General features: G+C 35.4%; 4 protein-coding genes across 4 annotated transcripts; 1 reads left to right on the top strand and 3 right to left on the bottom strand.

Annotated features, from left to right (window-relative positions):
• Positions 1-3,342: 3,342 nt before the first annotated feature.
• LOTGIDRAFT_159932 (hypothetical protein) lies at positions 3,343-6,403 on the bottom strand (the record flags this gene model as incomplete). The annotated part of the gene is made up of 5 exons (XM_009054621.1): positions 3,343-3,911; positions 4,233-4,316; positions 4,669-5,538; positions 5,665-6,075; positions 6,313-6,403. 5 exons carry the CDS (start codon positions 6,401-6,403, stop codon positions 3,343-3,345), a joined length of 2,025 nt encoding a protein of 674 aa, XP_009052869.1.
• Positions 6,404-10,060: 3,657 nt separating this feature from the next.
• On the bottom strand, positions 10,061-12,040 carry LOTGIDRAFT_159931 (hypothetical protein; the record flags this gene model as incomplete). The annotated part of the gene is made up of 3 exons (XM_009054620.1): positions 10,061-10,421; positions 10,926-11,157; positions 11,977-12,040. 3 exons carry the CDS (start codon positions 12,038-12,040, stop codon positions 10,061-10,063), a joined length of 657 nt encoding a protein of 218 aa, XP_009052868.1.
• A 1,734-nt stretch (positions 12,041-13,774) lies between these two features.
• On the bottom strand, positions 13,775-15,351 carry LOTGIDRAFT_159930 (hypothetical protein; the record flags this gene model as incomplete). Its single annotated transcript, XM_009054619.1, has 4 exons — positions 13,775-13,833; positions 14,264-14,453; positions 14,743-15,125; positions 15,309-15,351. The coding sequence occupies 4 exons, from the start codon at positions 15,349-15,351 to the stop codon at positions 13,775-13,777; spliced, it is 675 nt and encodes a 224-aa protein (XP_009052867.1).
• A 2,235-nt stretch (positions 15,352-17,586) lies between these two features.
• LOTGIDRAFT_159929 (hypothetical protein) lies at positions 17,587-19,284 on the top strand (the record flags this gene model as incomplete). The annotated part of the gene is made up of 1 exon (XM_009054618.1): positions 17,587-19,284. The coding sequence occupies one exon, from the start codon at positions 17,587-17,589 to the stop codon at positions 19,282-19,284; it is 1,698 nt and encodes a 565-aa protein (XP_009052866.1).
• Positions 19,285-19,560: the final 276 nt, after the last annotated feature.

Raw genomic sequence — 19,560 nt, 5'->3', positions numbered from 1 at the left:
TGCGAATATCTCTACTGAAACACTGTATATAATGTAACATCTGACACTTAATGATATACACTGTATTGTAATATTCACGGCAAATTTTGTTTGATGTTTTAGTTGTATAATAAAGTTATTTTGTAGGGCTGGGGAAACCTACTGCTATGTAGAAATGTCTAATTCAAAACACGTATGTAGCATAATGCAATACCAAATACCTAAAACGTCTAAAAACAAGAAACCTCTAATACAAAATACAAGATACCTCTAATGACAAAATACAAGAAACCTCTAATACAAAATACAAGAAACCTCTAATACAAAACACCTCATACGTCTTATACAAAAAAACTATAATACAAGATAGTGGACCACAGCCATATACGCACACCACGGCATGCGGATGGTAAAAACGAAACATCCATTTTAAGTTTCATCAAAATCGGTTGAAAACTAAGAGAGTAATAGCAATAGCCAGCTTCCTTCTTGCTAAATAGATTTCTGATTATCTCGATATTGTGATCAAAAAATAAGACAAGAAGTAAAAAAACTGGAATTATTAGAAAGCAAATAATTACTCATTCTTACCTCCAAAGAATGCTTTATGTCTTTACTGTCAGTAACCAAGACGAGCACAACCCAACCCAAATAGGTATAGGTATAGGTATATTCTCATCTTTTAAGTGCCTCAACAATCCACACATAGTAGTAGATAGAATTAGGTGAATATTCTCCCCCGCATTTCTTGCGAGCTAAAACAAATCTCTGTAGCCTGGTTTCATTTTACAAAGTGTTGGTATTGGTAATGTTGACGTTGATGATCTGTTTTTTCGCCAATCGTCAAAAATGTAACGCCCACTTTGTCGATTTCCCGTAGTAGCCGAAAATCGAACCAATTGCTCTTTCTATATTTTCAGTACATGTAAATTTCAATTCAAAGTCACCGTAGTTTGCATCAACCTCATTTTCAGATTTTACGTCGCCACCTTAGTTATTCAATTTCTCTAACTTCTGAACACTAACAAACAATTCTAGATCATCTTCTACTTCATATAAGCTTTGAGAGAGAATTAAATCATCGTCGCATGATAACTCCTTAGCCAACCTTATACGCTGAGTTCTCATCATTAAACATTTATTACACACCCAAGCAATCGCTTTTAAACTACTTCATCTCGTGCATGCACGTGCATTTTCTTCAATGTCAGGCTATGAAAAATGATTGTTGGTTTCGATTGGTCGACTCAATTAACCGCATCTGCCTACTTCACTTTTGACATTGTTTGACGGGTGTCAATGTTACAAGTAATTTATAGAACAGTTTTGATTCGTTAACACTGTTCTATAAATATTACTTAACGCCCACAAACAGTGCAGAAGCCTACAATTTCACACGAAATTCCTTCGAAGAACTTATGAATCAGGAAGATAAAGCAAACATTGTTGCTCTGCTAAGTATTATTATGGTTCGTACTACAGAACGTGGTACTTACACTTGACAAACCTGAACATTTAAGGTATTCATTACAGTTCCTAGATATTGTCGACATAATTACTCCATGTTGGAGCTCTAAATATTCTATATAAACTTGCTAGACAACCACTTAGGTTAAAACCCACAGTAATAATGGGAGTATATTGTCGTAATGAAAGAAGATGTTGTATTTCTATATAAATTGATAGAATAATATCAAAAAATGGTTTTCAAATATCTCTATTTATTTCTCGGTTAATATTATATCAATGTGTTTGCCATTGCAAATAGTAAAATAAACATGTAAGTAAGACATAAAATATAAAAAATTAAATCTAAAATTGTAACATATCAATCGTTCGGTAGGAATAGAAAAATATAATAAATGTATCATTATTGATTATCTCCCTTGTATAAATAGTTTATAATCCGAGGTTGAATACGTACAGTTTTTATTGCTATGGCTACTCAAATGTTGTGGGAGTCCATTGATTTTAAAAACTTTCAAGCTACTTGTAACCTCCATTTAAAATGCGTAGTCAACATCTTCTGATATAGTTCAATGAAGGTTGGCATACGCCTAGAAGATCCTGTTACTATTCGCTACCTTTTTTCGTGATAGTTTTACACCTCTTGGAAGATATTTCAGAGAATATAGATAACTGTACTATACTATCTATCTATACTCTCTGGCTATTTACACAATGGCGTCATCGAAGCAATACAGAGCCTACAATACCATTAATACAACATTGTAATGCGAAAGGGACATAATCTGTGTGTGACTTATGACTACGAACAACAGTAAACCATTGAACCATACGGTATAATATAGAGGTCGATAACTGTCGACATTAAGATTAGTCCCTATGTTTGTTGTTGTTTATAGTTGATGGACTCATATCAATCAATCGTGGTCCCGTACGGCACAGGTCGTCATGATCATATTCCCAATAACTAATTGATCCTGGAAAGCTGAATCAAAAATAACGTTTGTGGGATAATCCATATGTCTTAGTTTTCCTAAACTCTGTTTAGAATAATACTTTGTGTATCGATGATATCAGGATATTTTCCAACTTGTGTCGAAACATTCATTGTATTCACATTTCAGTCTAAAAAAAACTAGACCAAACTTTCGTTCGGTTTCTTTATTAGCTTTAATATAACAAAAGGTGCAATATCAATAATATCAGAAAATTTTCCAAATTGTACAGCATTCACATTGTATCAAATGAGCATACCGAAAGAATATATTCAATAATATTTACACTTTCAGGAATAAAAAAAAATATTAACTGCAAATCTGAAATATAATTTAAAAGTCGAAAAATTAAAAAGTATAAAGTCTGACTTTATCTTAGAATCATAAGGTCCTACAGGATATCGAAAATTTCCGTCCATCTTTTCGGTGTTTCACCGAGTGGGAGGAGTCTAGATGTTGTATAACAAGGTTAAATTAGTGATAATATGACGATGTACTCTGTGGAAGTAAAGAGTGGCTGCACAGATAATAACTGACTCAAAAGCCCCACCTGTAGCACGAGCACACTTGATATCTACCAATGTCAAAGAGTCGTAATTAGGAAATAAAGTGATTGATATCCATAAAGGCTCATATTCCAGTCATGTCGATGACTTAATGCCAATCAAACAGTGACCAAGCAAAAGATCAAACTATTCCTGAGCTCAACTAAATGAGTAATGTTGCGGTGTTAGTAGATAGGAAGGTCATAATCTGAGCCTTTCTTAGCAGCGGGTGACACTGTGTCTCTTTCGAAGCGCCAACAAAGCTATAACTGATAGCAATCCGTGCAAGCAAACACTTCCGTTAATAAATGTTGTGTATTTAGTATGTTTATTTCATATTATTGCTAATGATGGCTTCACCAGCTTCGCTGTTGAGATTCTTCCAAAGTTTGTTTTCGCCTGCAAATATATCCTCTTATCCAGCCCGCTAGCTTTAGGAGGTCTAACAATACTATTATACTGCATATAGATGTCATTATAAAAACAGCAGTGAAACCTAGATCTTGCTCGGCCTTAGTTATATTGTCAGCACTCGTTTTCTCTCGTTGTGTCTTTGATAAATTAGCTTTGCTCAGGATGTTCTTTTTCTGTTCTTCTTCATGAATAAGCAAGTTCTTTGTAGTGTCCAGGCGATTGACGCACGGGCATTCACACAGAAAATAAATCCTTCGAAATTCAGAAATAGAGACTGTCGTAGAATTAGTTGTTGTGGGATATTTTGTGAGTTTTGGAATTTGTGTGGTAGTCAGATTTGATTCCGTACCAGTGGTATTTGATGCTTCCTCCGTTGTGTTATTAGTCGTTACATCATTTGTTGTACTTGTGTCTTCGGTTGTAGAAGAAGGCGTGTCTGAGATCGTCGATTCGGTTGTTGAATATTCAGTGACGTAAGATGAATTGTAGTTGGCTGTTGTAGTTGTCATTTCTTAAAAATAAAAAGGTACCTTTTCAGTGCGTTGCTACAACTGGCGAAAATGAAAATACATATATCAAAAGAAACATCCGAATATTTTTCACAATTTTTAACAACCGAAATTAGAAAAAGAAATCTGATCACATCTATGTTATAAAGTCGTAGTGCATTCGGAATGTATTCCATGTGTTGAATATTTTACACCTATTCTTGCCTTTTCCAATGCGCTCAGGCCCGTAGCTACAGGGGATCTGGGGATTTCATATTAAACAAAGGGGCTTGGATAGTCAGCTGTTCGTCCAAAGTTTTAAATGATAGTTTTCATTAACTGACCTGCATAATAACAAAAGAAAGATAAACTAGTTTCTATACACCAACCATTATCTAAACATGGTGAACTCAAACACTCTTCTTCACCTGATCACAAAAAAGATAAATAACGTATCATAGTATTGCGTACAATTTACCTCTTCTTTTAAATTTTCGAAAAATGAAATTTAAGAGGATTGAGCACAACTTTACTGTCTTCTCGTTTGACGTTAATCGCGATATGTGCTGCCTGATATAACAAATAGTACATTTGTATGACAAACATGCCATTCATTGAGCTTATCTGTCCTAATAACACTACATTTTTATAAATAAATTGGAAATAAAAAGAAAATTGCAGAGAATTTGAATGGGTGTTTAACGACGCTGTCAGTTGTATAAGCGTTACCTTACTTCATTTGCCATTGTAACTTATAATTTTCTTACATCACAGACTTACCTGAAGTGTCAGTAACGTTAAATCCTCCCGGAAGTCCATACCCAAGTTTTACATTATATCCATACATTAAAACAGCGAATGGTTGAGCACAATGGTACACTGAGCTTTTTACCTGTGACGAGTATGGCAATGACACTATTGATGTTTCGAATACATCATCACAATGTTCAACCGATTCATATGGAGTTACTTGTGGTACTAATAGATGTCTATACTCAGTGTATCCTATTATAGCCAACCTATCTGTAGCATTTGTGATTAAACCATATGGGACGACGTAATAATTTCCATACTTTTCATAAGGGGGGATAATACTCATGTAAGCTTCGCCTTGATATTGATATGTGGAACTAGGTTCATTCGTACCCCTGTTTATCAGTACAACTAAAACCGGTTTATTGGTGCTGAAACAGAACTGTTGCTTATCATCATTTTCTATCTCGACGTCTATGAAGTCTCCAGGATAAAAGATCTCAGGTGGGTCGTAAAATGATATAGTCGTATTATTTTCATGAAATATTATTCGGTACATAGAAGAATAGTCTGTTCCGGTTGGTGCTTGTACTACCCACTGATAGCCATAATCTTTGGTGGGCGGAAGCATTTCCACGACATGGTTTGGGTAAGCAGATATTGGTATTGCAACTGCTATACTACCACTAAGCACAGCCACTGGTTTACTTGACTGCACTAGAGACCCAGTAGTATCCGAAGCACACCATATATTCAGTACGTCGTAAGTTGACAAGGTAAATGTTTTCAGCTGTCCTATGTTCCATCTATGTTGTTTATTTATAATACACCTATTGTTTATTGTAAATGTTATGGTAAGGTTAGTTTCATCTTCAACTGCTACGACTGCAAATTGAGCTGAAATATTAAAAAAAAAAAGGTGACTGAATCGGCTATAGAAATGAGAAAAGATAATTAGCCACATGTCCTGATACTCTTACGCTGACGAAAATAAATCAATTGAAGAATTTAACAAGTACTTACGACCACCCTCAGGATATGAGTGAGTTGCCCTATATGTCACCGGACTCACTGTTCGGTATTCATTTCCAAGTCCGGCTACAGGTATGACTAAGAATCCATCAACTGACGAACCATTCGCACTAAATCCGTATACTGACACCTTTGTCGACGCCATGACAACTATCGCTTTTCGTGGTAATATTTCACCAAATGGAATAGCAGTGACAGAACTGTTTAAATGTAGTTTATATTCTTCAAAAGGTTCCAGAGACACCTCCCATGTTTCATTCGTCTCCATACAAATGATACTGATGGTTGAAGATACATTTCTTGTAGTGACGACTATAATGTTATCCACATTAGTTTCAAAGTCACTAAAACATTTTAAAAATGTAAAAACGAAATAATTCCCCCAGTGGCTTATCTCTATACCTGTAATTATAATGATTTATTAATTTACTTTTGGAATAAAGTAGTCGACTCATTCGCTAGCTATAAATTTCGGTAGAACAAAGAAAGTTTCAAGATCGTCTTCTGTGTACAAAGTTTTTTTTTTAGTTACAACAGGTAGTATAAAGCCTTTAAAGGGACAGGTTTGATATCCGTTTGACCGATTGTAGCAGAATCCGGAATTAGCTGAGCTAATCACTAAAAGCGTTCGTAGCTCACCGTCGAAATTTGAGACTTCAAATCCGTGTGTGTCCAGAATTTCCGGCGTTTGAAAGTTTTTTGAGATTCTACCAATATACAGAAAAGACATGTATAGAAAAAGAAAGAGAAATTCCTAGTTTGAGATATTTTTGATGGAATTATGCGATTTTCGTACATTTCTAGTACTTCTGAAGAATATTTACATATATTCAAGATCCAAATGAACCCCCAAAAGTGGCGAACCAGTCCAGACCATACAAGTGTCGAGAGCCAATCGATTCTAATAATAATGAGTCGAGTAAAATGGTTTGATCTGCTTATTTGATAATAAACAAATAGATGTACTCACATTGAATTTTCATCAAAGAAATTCCTACGAGAAGCTAAACGATAAAATGATAAAATATTATTATTATGGACTTTTATTCCTCTATATATCTACAAGATCTACAAAACACATACAGATAGAGAATTAAAAAAAGATTTTTTTACAAATAAAACTAATTTTCGAAATAAGTACAGTTTTTCAACATTGTCGGCAAACATTGTTGGGTTAAATTTTAAGAGTTCAACTGTGAAGCAGCTCCGTCGCCAGAAATGAATTGGTACTGGGTCTCAGATTTTGTACAACAAAAAGGCACACAGAACAAATTTCTGACAATTTTGAAGTGTCAAAAATTAATCAAAATCTATATCGTTTTGGTTTTGTACAAATGAAATGAAGCAATCTCTGCTTAACTGAAGGTTTTTTCTAGGACTCAGCCCAAGGACCCTGCCGTGAACCTACGCCGGATTATGTCAACAGATCTTACAGAGCGTTAGCATCATTTTTCCAAGTGTAGGCCCACGTGTGCATACGTTGACCTTTTCGCCGACAATCGTAATTTGGCCACATGCTAACGGGGACGGACACAAGCGACGGGGAGGCACTTCACGTCGTTCAGCAACAAACTATGGCCGTCATGTGCCACCTACAGGACCAGAGCCTCCCTAGATCGTACATCGAGCAATATTTGGTCGCCGACATCAACAAGGTGATTTAATCAAGTGCGATACTGTATATAAACGAATGATCTGCAATGAGATGACGGACATTGACCTTAAGAAATTTATGAATTATTCCTAGTCTTAAAGTTAAAATTATTATGGTTTGTACAGTAAAGAGCGATAAGAAAATTCTTACCGCTATTCTGATCAGTGCACCAGCCATCTTCTCCGTCACAAATAACTGCTCAATCAATAGCAATAAAAGTTAAGTTCATTTTTCTCTGACTTAACTATTGGAAAACATGTATGCATATTGATAAATGTTCAAAACAAGACTCAGGGTTCCATTGTCTTTATTGATTTTTATCGGTCAATTTAAATGTTGTTCAGTTTGAGTTTCCATCAACGACAATATACACTAACTAGCTAATCGGGTATTCAAAAGTTGCTTTTGATAACGATAACATGAAAAACATTATCGATGGTTCACCCCTTTGTTTTGTGTTGTTGTTTTCAACGATAACATTCAAATATGGCAAGGTCGCCGAGTATGTACAAGTTCAGGTATGTTCTCTGACAAGCATTAACGTTTCACCACGCTACGATAACACCAAACTTCGGATTTCCCTAAATGTCGATATTTCAATACCTGGTTTTTTGAAACGTACTTATGTCAAGATCAACCACAGCCTCCAAGTTTAAAGGCAGACACTTGGCACGCTCATACAAAATTATCGTGTTCAACTTTTTTTTAACCGATTGTTTTATCATTGAATATTAAATCGTGCCAATGTTGTCACGTGACCACGTTTTTCTGGTAATTTAAATATCAGATGCTGGTCGTTCTGGACGACTAGTATTTGTAAGCAAAGACGATAAAAACAAAACCTTCGTAGGATATGTACACAAAATGATAATAGTAAACCGATATTCACAATACAATATTAAATGAATAATTTTGTACTAGTATTATCCCCTGAAAGATATAAAGATAGGGATTATATTTAGGTCACATATAATTGTGAAATGCCGAAAGTAAAAAGTCGATACCAAGAAGGCACAACAAAATTCACCATTCATTACTGAGACAGATTCAGCTTTACGGAAACATTTCTGCAAATTCCTTGCAACTGTTTAAGGTGTTTGAGGAGTAAACTAAGTTTAAAATCAATCAAACCTACCACAGATGCAAGCTCATCTTCTAAATAACATGTACATTTCGATTTATATTTTAGTCACATTTTAATTACAGAGTTAACAGGCAGTATGAAAATATTTATGATTATAAAAGTTGTAAATTCTACAAAAGATTTCTAAAATATACTTTTCACTTCTTTTCTTCTGTGCTTGATCAACTTGAATTTGTTCTTCCCAAAGAAAACATTTGGAAAAGATGATTGATTTGGTGCATAAAGATATTATGTAAAACCTTTAAACTATTCAGGGCGAGATGCTTTCTGTTCAACCTTTCAGATACGGTATGGGTCTTTCTTTGAATTTTGGTCAATAGTTTTTAATTTTGTGAGCACTTAATTTTTTCCAACTTACTTAAAAACCAGGCTATCCCGTTAAGATCAATGTATTGATCTAAGAAGCATTGCTGACGAAAATATCTATAAAATTGTGCATAGAATCAAACAAACAAAATGTCGTATAGACTTGTATGGTTTCCTGGTCGATTACCAAATGTCATGCTCGAATAAATTACAAAAGTAACTAATAATGCTGTAAGGGGAAAAATATTATTGAAAAAGTGCAGACATCATACCAAGAGGGAAAGGCTTAGCAACAGTCGATCGTAAATAAATGAGACTCCTACTCCCACCTTTATTCATTTTTTTAATGTTAAATTGCAGAACTTTTTAATTGTCACACAAAATATCTGAAAAACAAACTCGAACCGTGATCGCACCTGATAGGCCGATCACGTTAATAATGTTAACATCAGCGAAGTTTACCAATTTACTAACTGATGGAACGCAGATATCAGCTATCTATATCAATTGTAATGTCGTCCGTTCAACATATATCTCTAACAGAGTTGTCGGTCCTTGCAGTCCCCTTCATTTGCAAGGGACTGACAGGACCGATAACTCTGTATGACAGCCGTTATATTAGAATACACCAAAGAAATGTCAAGCCAACCTTGATTGTGGTTACTTGGTTCGTCATGTTATCGGTAATAACTTCACGTGAGAAGGTATCCATTCTTGGACCCCTACGTCTGAATATGGATTTTTCTTTCTTCTAAGATATAATACAGTAAGTTGAGGAATTATTCACTGAAGAATATGCGTATTGTGTTTGCTGTCATACAGTTTCAGATCCCGGTCCAATAAATTCGCTTTGTTTTCAAAAGATCGGTATCCTAAAGAGCCAAAAATATCTTCACAATTACTTTCAATTATTTTCATAAAATCCCAATCGATTGTATATCGCCACGCATGCGCAGTTTCTGCTGCCTTTTTATTGGATACACAATATGCGCATGAGCGCCCATTGTGATCAGTCATATTGTTGATATAGTCCCTCTGGTCGTCACCGAATCTAATGTTCATGAATTTGTATAAAGATTGAAATTCCTCGATAGGATTGTCAGCTAAATCTTCATATCGGACCAGCTTTGTTCTATTTTTATATTTGTGACGTAAATATTCATAAATAGTGACGTCATCAAGCATGCTTTCACACAACTCTTTTGATTGGTTCTGCACAGTGACCTGCAATTTTTTAAATCCGATCCTATGTCTGGAGTATAATATTGCCCTCGGATCTCGAACTAAATGATTATTTTGTAATTCGGATATTTTGCGAGTAGTATTTCGGCACTTCTCATCTTATATCGGATTAATTTAATCAACGACACGTTTCGTTTGTCACATTCTTTATAAAGAAAATGTAAACATTTAAGAATGTTTGACCTTGATATTGATTTTAAATCAGGTGCTGACTGTCTAGTTTTCTGATTGGTTGATTTGAATTTCCCATTTCCTATCAGACATTCGTAATATGGTTCCATTTTCCCTCGAATCCAGTGTATATGTGTCAGTGTGTCGATATCAAGATTCCTGAAGTCACATGATAACGCTTTTGACACATACTCATTTTTCAATTCTTCATAGTCTACATCGCCCTTAAAACTGAAAATATAAGATAAATGTCACATGCTTCTTGACAAATTTCTAAATCATCTAAAAAAATTACCAATAATGAAATGAAATGGATCTTACTAAATTTCTATGAGAGATATTTTGGCGATAACATGACTTTTCTGTGTCAGTTCCAACCATTTTGTTTTTATGAATGTCCCCTACAGAACATTAGGTCAATCATCATCTGATAACATTAGCAGGCTGTCCAGCGGCCCCAAAATCCTATTTTTTTTAGTTTTGCAATAAAAAAGGTGTAAAATTAATGCATTTTAATGTCTAAAACTGCACTAGTTTAGTTTTAAAATTCCGATTTTGGCCTTAATTTGCCCTGGTATTTATTAATTCTATCCCTTAAATTAGTCATTATTTTTGTCGATAAGTGCTGGACAGCCCGAAATAGTACCGCAGTATCAAGTGTATATGACTGTGTTTAAATATATCCTTACTGGGAAATATAATAAAAAAACAAAAGGGAAAAATAATGATACTTACAATGGTGGTTTATGAAAAAAAGTAATCGGTTTCTTTATGGCACTTGTATAAAATTGTTCTAGAGTGTAGAGTGGTTCAAATACATAAAATACATCCGGATTATACTGTAGAATATTACCAACAAACGATGAACCACTGCGCATGTATGCCACCAGTATTACTTGTTGCTTCGGTTCTTTGGATTTCCATCGAAAATCTTGGAAGTATTTTCTTGAAACTTTAGTTTTGATACCTGGTAAATACAATATAATTTATTGAATCATACTCGTATCTTACTTATTCTGCAAAACTGCTGCTATCATTGGTAAGTAAGTTGCTGTCGATAATCTATTGCCATGATATTAATCCATGGCAACAGTAAACAAGTTCCTGATTTCTTATTTCTCAACACCTGTTGTCGTAGAAAGTCAAGGGAATAGTAATTTGTGGTAAGACCTTTCTCGGTGAACTGTTGTATCAGTATAAAATGAAATGAAACGTCCTACTTTTCTGCACCATATGGGCTAATGAAGACGGGAAACGCCATTAAGGGTGCAATGAGGGAAATTTTGCTAGGTCAGTGGCATTAGCCTGCTCTTTTTCAATTTCCAATTGTCGAGGGATCTTTAACGTGCACGACTTTAACGACTACTCTTTTTCCATGTCAGCTCTTCTCACCTGCATCACTGACAGGGCGAAACCATGTTGAAAGATCCGAAGGTTTTATCTTTGTATCAGGATAAAGTGAGTGAATAATGAGTGAATTGCGGTTAGAAGTTTCTATATGGACCTTTTTCTAATTGATAGCTTTGCACTATGATTGATGATGTGATTCGACGAAAGTCAGATAAGGAGTTGCTTAAGGTCACGTGCGTACATGGCATATCAGCATATCTGGGAGACAAAGAGAGATGGCTGCTATGGTATTTTATATGACCCTATCCCTCTCTTTGTACTCATTAATTCATATCATCATTTTTCTGGTTCAGTTGAATGGTGTCTCTATAGTTGTGTCCCTTCATATGCTAAAAGATTCATGGAAACTAACTTCTGAGTTCTTAAAGAACCTTACCTGTAAATAAATACTGAATAACTAGTATAATTATTATGGTTATTAATACAATCCATCGCTTCATCTTCACTCGTCCTAGGTGCATTGTTGACCTTGAAAAAGGAATTTGACAAAGGCCACTCATGTCTATTGAAATTATGAGAAAAGTTTACTCCCAACCCAATAACAAAATGTACATGTGGGTCATAAAATTCTTTAACTAATTGTTTCTTCATTTTACGAGTTGGAGGAAGCTGGACATATGGACCTGGCCACGTATTCTCGAAACGATCTTAGCGTTTGGATGTCCTAGATTCTTATCTTCTAACATTGATTCTAGGACATTCTATCTAAGATCGTTTCGAGAATACGTGGTCTGTTCTAGGTTGAAGAAAATGAAATGAAACGAATGGAGTTTTACGTCCTACTTTTCTGCACCATGTGGGCTAAGGAAGACGGGCAACGCCATGCACGGTGCTATGAGGGAAATTTTGCCACGACAGCGGCATTAGCCTGCTCTTTTTCGATTTCCAACTGTCGAGGGTCTTTAACGTAGCACACGGGGCCTCGGTTTAATCCGAACGACTAGACGCTTTTTCCATGTCAGCCCCTCTCACCTGCATCACTGATAAGGGGAAACCGGGTTGAAAAATCCGAAGGTATTATCTCGACCTATGCAGGGATTGAACCCTAGACCTTCAGGTTAGCGAGCAAGCGTCTAACTCACGGAGTCACGGCGGCTCCCTCTAGGTTGAAGAGACAATATGCATGTAGAAGCACATTTTTTTAGAAAAAACTTTGTTAAATTTCCTGAACAAGTTTGTAAACATAATGATCAATGTCTCTTCAAATTGTCTCTTTAAATTTGAAATTACATCTGGATGTGTATCCTAATATAGTTCAAAATGTTGTTTGAAAGTTTCACATCTTACCCTAGTTTATCAAAAAATACATCCACATCTTCATTTCAAAACATAAAACGAAGTTGTACCATCAAGTCGTGGTTGAAATGAGAACGTGTCTAAAACGAACAGTCAATATTTCTGACTGTTGTGTCAAACAGTATTCTCAATTAAGGGGTTTGTTTTAAAAAGTTGAGTTATTGACTGAATGAAATAAACAAACTTTGAATTGTGTTTGTTTTTTAAACTTGTTTATATTGTCTCTTTATAACAAGATGTTAGACTATGTAGAATTGTAAATGAAATTGTATGTCCAAAATAGACAGCACTTTCCTTCAATTTATTTTCTCTATTCCATCGTAAAGTAAGAAATTGTGCATGTTCTAAAGATATACGACCTATATCGGCCTATATCTTAGACCTTATTTTTAATGATATTTTCGTTGGTACGTGGGGTCTTCTTATTTCTCAAATATGATTTTGTAACTTCTTTATGCCCGTATTCACTGCTATAAATCATCGTACCAAGAAGAAATTTTTGTTTAAGACGGCGATAGAAAGAGAATATTGTCCATATTCAGACTTGTCCCTTTTTCGAAATAGATTTTAGATACAGGTTACTTCCCTTGATTTGAATATTATGTTTGTCACGACGATCATTTGCAAAACAAACCAATAATACTGTCAGTGGCACTGTCAAATCAGTCGATGCAACTTTTCCTAAAAACAAATTTGGTATTATTGGCACTTTCAACTTGCAAGAAACGATTAGAAAAAGTTTCAAAAACAGTAAATAAATTTATTTTCAATAAGTGACTTTAATCACAATAATATAACAACTGTAAATTAATACACATTTCTGCCTTTTATAAATCTGAAAGCACGACTGGTGAAAGCTGGAAAATTGAGTTTTTCTGTTATTGAACGACCACGGTAGTTGATTGTTGTCCGTAAACTTGTTGCATTGTTACGGGATCTGCAAAATACACATAACAAATCATGATTAGCTACTTAAATATATCTTGTTGAACCACCTTTAATAATTTTTTTGAGTTTCTTGATAACAAAGTCTATGGTTTTCTATTACAGGGCTGTAACTAAATCAAGGCAAAAGAGGAAAATGCCTTGACACTTGACAATTTCTTTATTTGCCTCATAGAAAAATATTATTATCTGCTTAGTTTAAGTTAGTATGTGGAATTTCCTGTGTTCAAACTGGGTTTTATTCGGATTTCGACCGTAAAAAGTTAGACAGCATATACAAAAAACCAAAAAAAGTACAACGGCGACAACTACCAAAATTCCCCCCGGTAACAAATAAGTTTAATTTGTTTTGAGTTTTCTTTTAGTCTATGATTAATCCCCCAATTTGGTACCGTTTTTGAATAATAATGATCATAGCTTACCCATCTCCGATCCATTATACGTCATTGTAATAGCAGCACCCTCTACTGTAGCAGAAACCATGGGGAATAAGGGCTGTGCACATTGACGTAAACCATGAAACGCTGTTCCATAGAAACCTACATCGGAGGCGAATGAAAGAGTGCCAGAGTCCATGTTTAAATACATGTAGAAGATATCTGGTAGGGCTTCCTGAAATAAAAACGATGGTTTATTAGTAGGGATTTTACATTTTAAATCACAGGATACCTACAAATTTCTTTCAAAACTGAAGTCATTAATTATAAGGACTGATTTCACAATCAGACAACCTGAAAGGTGTGCAAATGATAAGTGTTCGTTGACAGGAGGAGTTTATCTTGAGCAACATATCAAGGTAGCAAAATGTGGTCATCGGTCGGCAGAAACACCCACTATCATAGCTTTTATGTCAAGAATGTGTGCGACTTGCACTTTAGACGAAGTGAAAAGTTCATCTTACTTGTGTTACTGGATATCGTTTCATTGGTTTTTTCTTGTGGACTGCTCTCCTCGTTCTTAAATCAATACCCCAAGAGTATCTGTTATCTCCGACTAGAGTTATTCGACCTTTCTCGTGTAAGGAAGCCGATTCCATGCCTACTCCAACTGATGCTTCCGTTCCGCGAAGCTCTTCAGGGAAGACGATGGTAAATACGTGTTTTCCACTGGTAAATCCTCGACCCCATCTAGCACCATCCGTGTGGAACTGACCAGCTCGGCTTCTGACAACTGTATTTGGACTGGCTTCGTACATCCCATCAGAAATAGCACCAAATTTATCAGTCGTATACTCTTGTATCATGTGTATTTTCTGGATCCATTGTGGCAGAGGCTCTCTTTGACCTAAAATAGACGACAAACAGTCCGTGAAATAATCAATTTGAATAGTGGATAGTTATATCAGGATTCATATAAGTTACATGCATACTACGATTGGCCTCGTCAACTCGAACTCTACTGATTCGAGAAACATTAACGTAGTCTTGGCACATGTATTTGTTTCAAAAAAATGCAACAATAACTGACCTGTGTGGCTTTGTGCTGTGGTACTGGTTACAATATTTCCCATTGTACTGTAGTTGTCTGAGCAATTCGGTAGAGAAAACTTAAAAACACGTCGGTCTATGAAAAATCTTGAATATCGTCGACCTTTGTACAGATATGGAAGACACTCTTATACCTTTCACCAAACGTAGGTCCTGTGGGTTGTACGATTAAATAACAGTTAAACAGTCAACAGTAGTTGCGATCAATGACAATAGCATTATCATTAAGCTGATTGTAGCGGATTAATTACCTTAATTCATTAATAATTATATAATTCATATATGTATTGGTTAATGCCATAGAAACACCCTTTGTTTACAAATAAGTGCACTTCTCTTTACCTTGGGGTTATATTAATTCTTATTTGTTTTGGCAACGTTATGAATATAATCATTTTCACGAATTAAAATACATTCCTTCTATCTGTTTGGGTTAGTTTCTACCACAAAACACTTTCTAGAGTAATATATCTGTGGTTGACAGAATAATGAATAATAGAAGTCCACTTTTGTTGATGTTTTACTGTTCTCTTATTCGGTTGAAGAGTTTAGTTCTATTTTTAAAAGAAATTGAACAGATGCCCCTTTCACACATCAAAATGTCACCATCGCAAAATGTCTGTAAACAGATGATACCAATCGTCACTTGATGCTCACTGTTTGAACCCTTATTTTGAGCACGAAAAAAACAACTGAGAAAAGGATCCATCGCCTCAAAACATAGGCAATATGAGTGGTACATAATACAATGATGTGCATTTTAACTTTCTGGATCAACCGATAACAAACTGGAGATACAAACATGGCATCCCTTGCAGAGAGTTAACATATCATTTAACTCTGTCTATATGACCCGTCTACAATTTCAACTGTGACAACTATACAATAATATTGTTCCTTTACGTTTAACTTTAGATTAATTGTAATTAGTAAGTTGTTAATGTTAAGATCTACAATAATCCCACAGTAAGAAGAAGAGAGCCTAACAAATCCAACACAAATATTTTTTATACACCCGCATTATAAAGTGATAGTTGTAATTCCTGACCGACCGTTTACATTAGGTTGAAAACAAAAAAGAGATTATAATTTTGTTGAGAGATTTTATGGAACTTGGCTGCTTGTGTCTATTAATGACGAATGAACCCCATTTTAACTCTTTGGTTTGAGTTATCGCCCTTGTCTAAGTTTGGATTGTCAATGTAATAAAGCTAGATTTCGCTTAACTTGGATTGGATACGTATATCGATGAACTTTCAGATTGGTTATTTTCAGTGTTTATTGCTCTACATTTGGTTATTGACAACAATGAAAAACGTTAGTTTTTGGGTGCGCACAATCATTAATTCCGTCTGTTGGAATGCGGATTCATTAGAAGGCTTGCGGAGACTATGCATATAGCTGATGTTTGTACTATCAAGACTAAGATATTCCATACTTAGTATCCATATACAATTTGGCAATAGAAAAAAGGGCATTTTGCCATATTCATCATGCAGGGACACAAATTATCAGTACACATAAGTCAATACCCATCCCCTATCAAAAGGCGTTATTCACTTGTCAATAAATCTAAACTTCAAATAAATAACACTTAGTGATTGTGTATATTGACTTGTTGATTACGTCCCTTTAACAAATATTATTTTACATCTAATTATCTAACCTTTATGTGACGTCACATAATGAGCAAAATAATGATTAATCTTGGGATACCTGACATTTTTAAATGAATCCGTTTTGGAAAATTTGCTTAATGTAACATATCGTAGAATATATTGTTTTATTTTTTATTTGCCCTTTAAAGGCAGCATGCATCCTGATATATGAAAATGAACACTTGTTAAAAATATGATTAATTATATCTTTAAATCAAGTCAATACGAAATATTTAATTCACAAGTGTAGTTTAAAAGTATCTGATCGACTGAAAATGTATACTTTGCGTTTAATTATTTATTATGTTAATATTCTGATGGTTAAAAACGCGACGAGATGTACTTCTTCGGTTTATTGTATATCAATGATGCAAGATTATGAGTCTGATAAGTAAGACCTCTGTGAGAAAAGTCTTCAACAATCAACAATGGAACAATAGTAATAAAGGGAAATAACCCAATTAACAACTGTATATCTTTCAACAACGGACGAAATGGTAATGGGGAAAGCACTGGGATGAATGTGAATAATAAAACCCGATTAACTAAAGCGAATTAGTTATTAGAATTTGACAATGAGAAGCTAGAACAATAGTCAAAATGTTATACTCAATATTGAGTTTATTATTAATTACTCCAGGAGTTTTCGGGGTGGAATTTAAACTGGAGGCTGAAGAATTTGAAGACAATGATGGTAGTTCGGTTAAAATCGCTGGATCTAAGCATGTGAAGATTCCATTCTGTTTACGAAGAGATGGTATAGTAAACTTGACACCAATTTCCACGAACGGGAGTGGAATTTTGAATTTCCAAATAGACGGAAATGAAATACCAGGGGCAAACGTTCCTTGTCCCGAAAAAGGCAATACGTCAGGTGGTAGACGTACATTTTTGACCAGAGGCCGCCATGTTCTTATGATTTCAGCTGAGGGAGGGGAGAGTGATCTGGACGCTGTAAAACTTGATGTAGATGATGACATGCTAACGGATGCTCAGCTTCATTGTGAAGTGTTTTGTCAACCAGAAATACCACAACATGATGCACATCCAACAGAGAAGAGTCCTTGCGCCAAAGTCGTTCAAAAGAGCAAACCAAGTAAGTGTGCTGAAGAGAAGAACGTCTTTATGGATTTTTATCAAGAAAAATTGAAGAAGTTTCGAATCACTGCCCAGCATCCTGCATACAGAAGTCTGTTGAACGCTCGTCAAGGTGACAAAACCAACTGTTTTAAATTGGAGGAGAACATATGGGAATTCAAATATGACGAAATAAAACGTTTAATTGTACAAAAAGAAGACGCCACATTAGAAGTTAAAGAACGTCCGGGACGCTGCTTCCTGTACGGCGTATCGTTTCATTTTAGCCATGTTCTTCATGACATTAACGTCACAGATATAAGCGGATCTTTGGTATTGGAATTTCCTGATCAAACATTGCAAGGTGACATGGAGGTGAAGATGTCGGTAGGCGACACTGTAATTATTGACAACACCATACGCTTGGATTCTGGACAGACCACTTATGAAGTTCCTTACCCCAAAAACCTGTGGCATAAATCCAATAATAAAGTTGAAGTGAAGGTTTGTGGTGAGGGAAGCCAGAACATTAAGTCCATCAAGTTGACCAGACGGAAGTTATCTAAAGAACAAGGGGAGAAGATATATGACGATGGCGAGTTTGTGGTAGAGAAAGTTAAGCATGATATGTGGTGGCTCGGAGATCCTGGAATGAAAGTGACCATCAACGGAACCAATATTACAGATACAGCCCATTATATTCGAGTCTACAATCGGGTTGCATGGGGAGACTACTCTCAGAATTTCGTTATTTATCAAGATGGCGTCATTCGACTCCTACCACCAACGACTCATGGTACTGATTGGATACCGTTTGGTACGTTTCTGTTATCTGGTAGATTTGATCCCGATGCAGAACGAGTAAGCTCACGAATAGACCAGATCACCATCGAACCTGAAACCTCTGAGCTGAGAGTACACTACTCTGATGGTAATATCTGGAGATATAAATTGAACGTTGGTTTAGATAAAACTGATGTAGACGTTGAAGTTGAAACTGCCAATGAAGACCTGTCGAATCTTCCCTTCCTTCAGATGCGATCTATGTATGTAGAAGATGGGACATCAAACGTAGATAGAATGAGCGTGAATGGTCTTCCTGAACACCAGATCATGGAAGATTGGTCCGCATTGTATGGATCTTCTTTCTTCTTCTATCGAGGTTGTATCTCTGAGTACCATACCCAATCACCTGATACACATGTTCAACTTTTAGATTAATCTAAAATCTAATTAATTCAACGTAGAAATTATTGAATAAAATTTAAATAAAATGATTATAGATCATTGCATTCCGTAAAAAATGTTCTTTTATATTCGACTGGAGCAAAAGGGAAAAATAAGTGTCCGACAAATTAACGCAGACCTTTGTTCCAGACAAACGAGAACGTTCATTGTATGCAGTATACTGTCCACTGGATTTGTCAATTCCACACTGCTTTCCACATGTCTTCCACATAGCTAATAATGCTACAGCATTTTCCAATATGTATCTGA

This window comes from Lottia gigantea (genome assembly GCF_000327385.1).
Source record: "Lottia gigantea unplaced genomic scaffold LOTGIsca_22, whole genome shotgun sequence".
NCBI lineage: Eukaryota > Metazoa > Mollusca > Gastropoda > Lottiidae > Lottia > Lottia gigantea.
The sequence above is the reverse complement of the archived record's forward strand: the minus strand, read 5'-3'. Positions and strand labels throughout refer to the sequence as shown.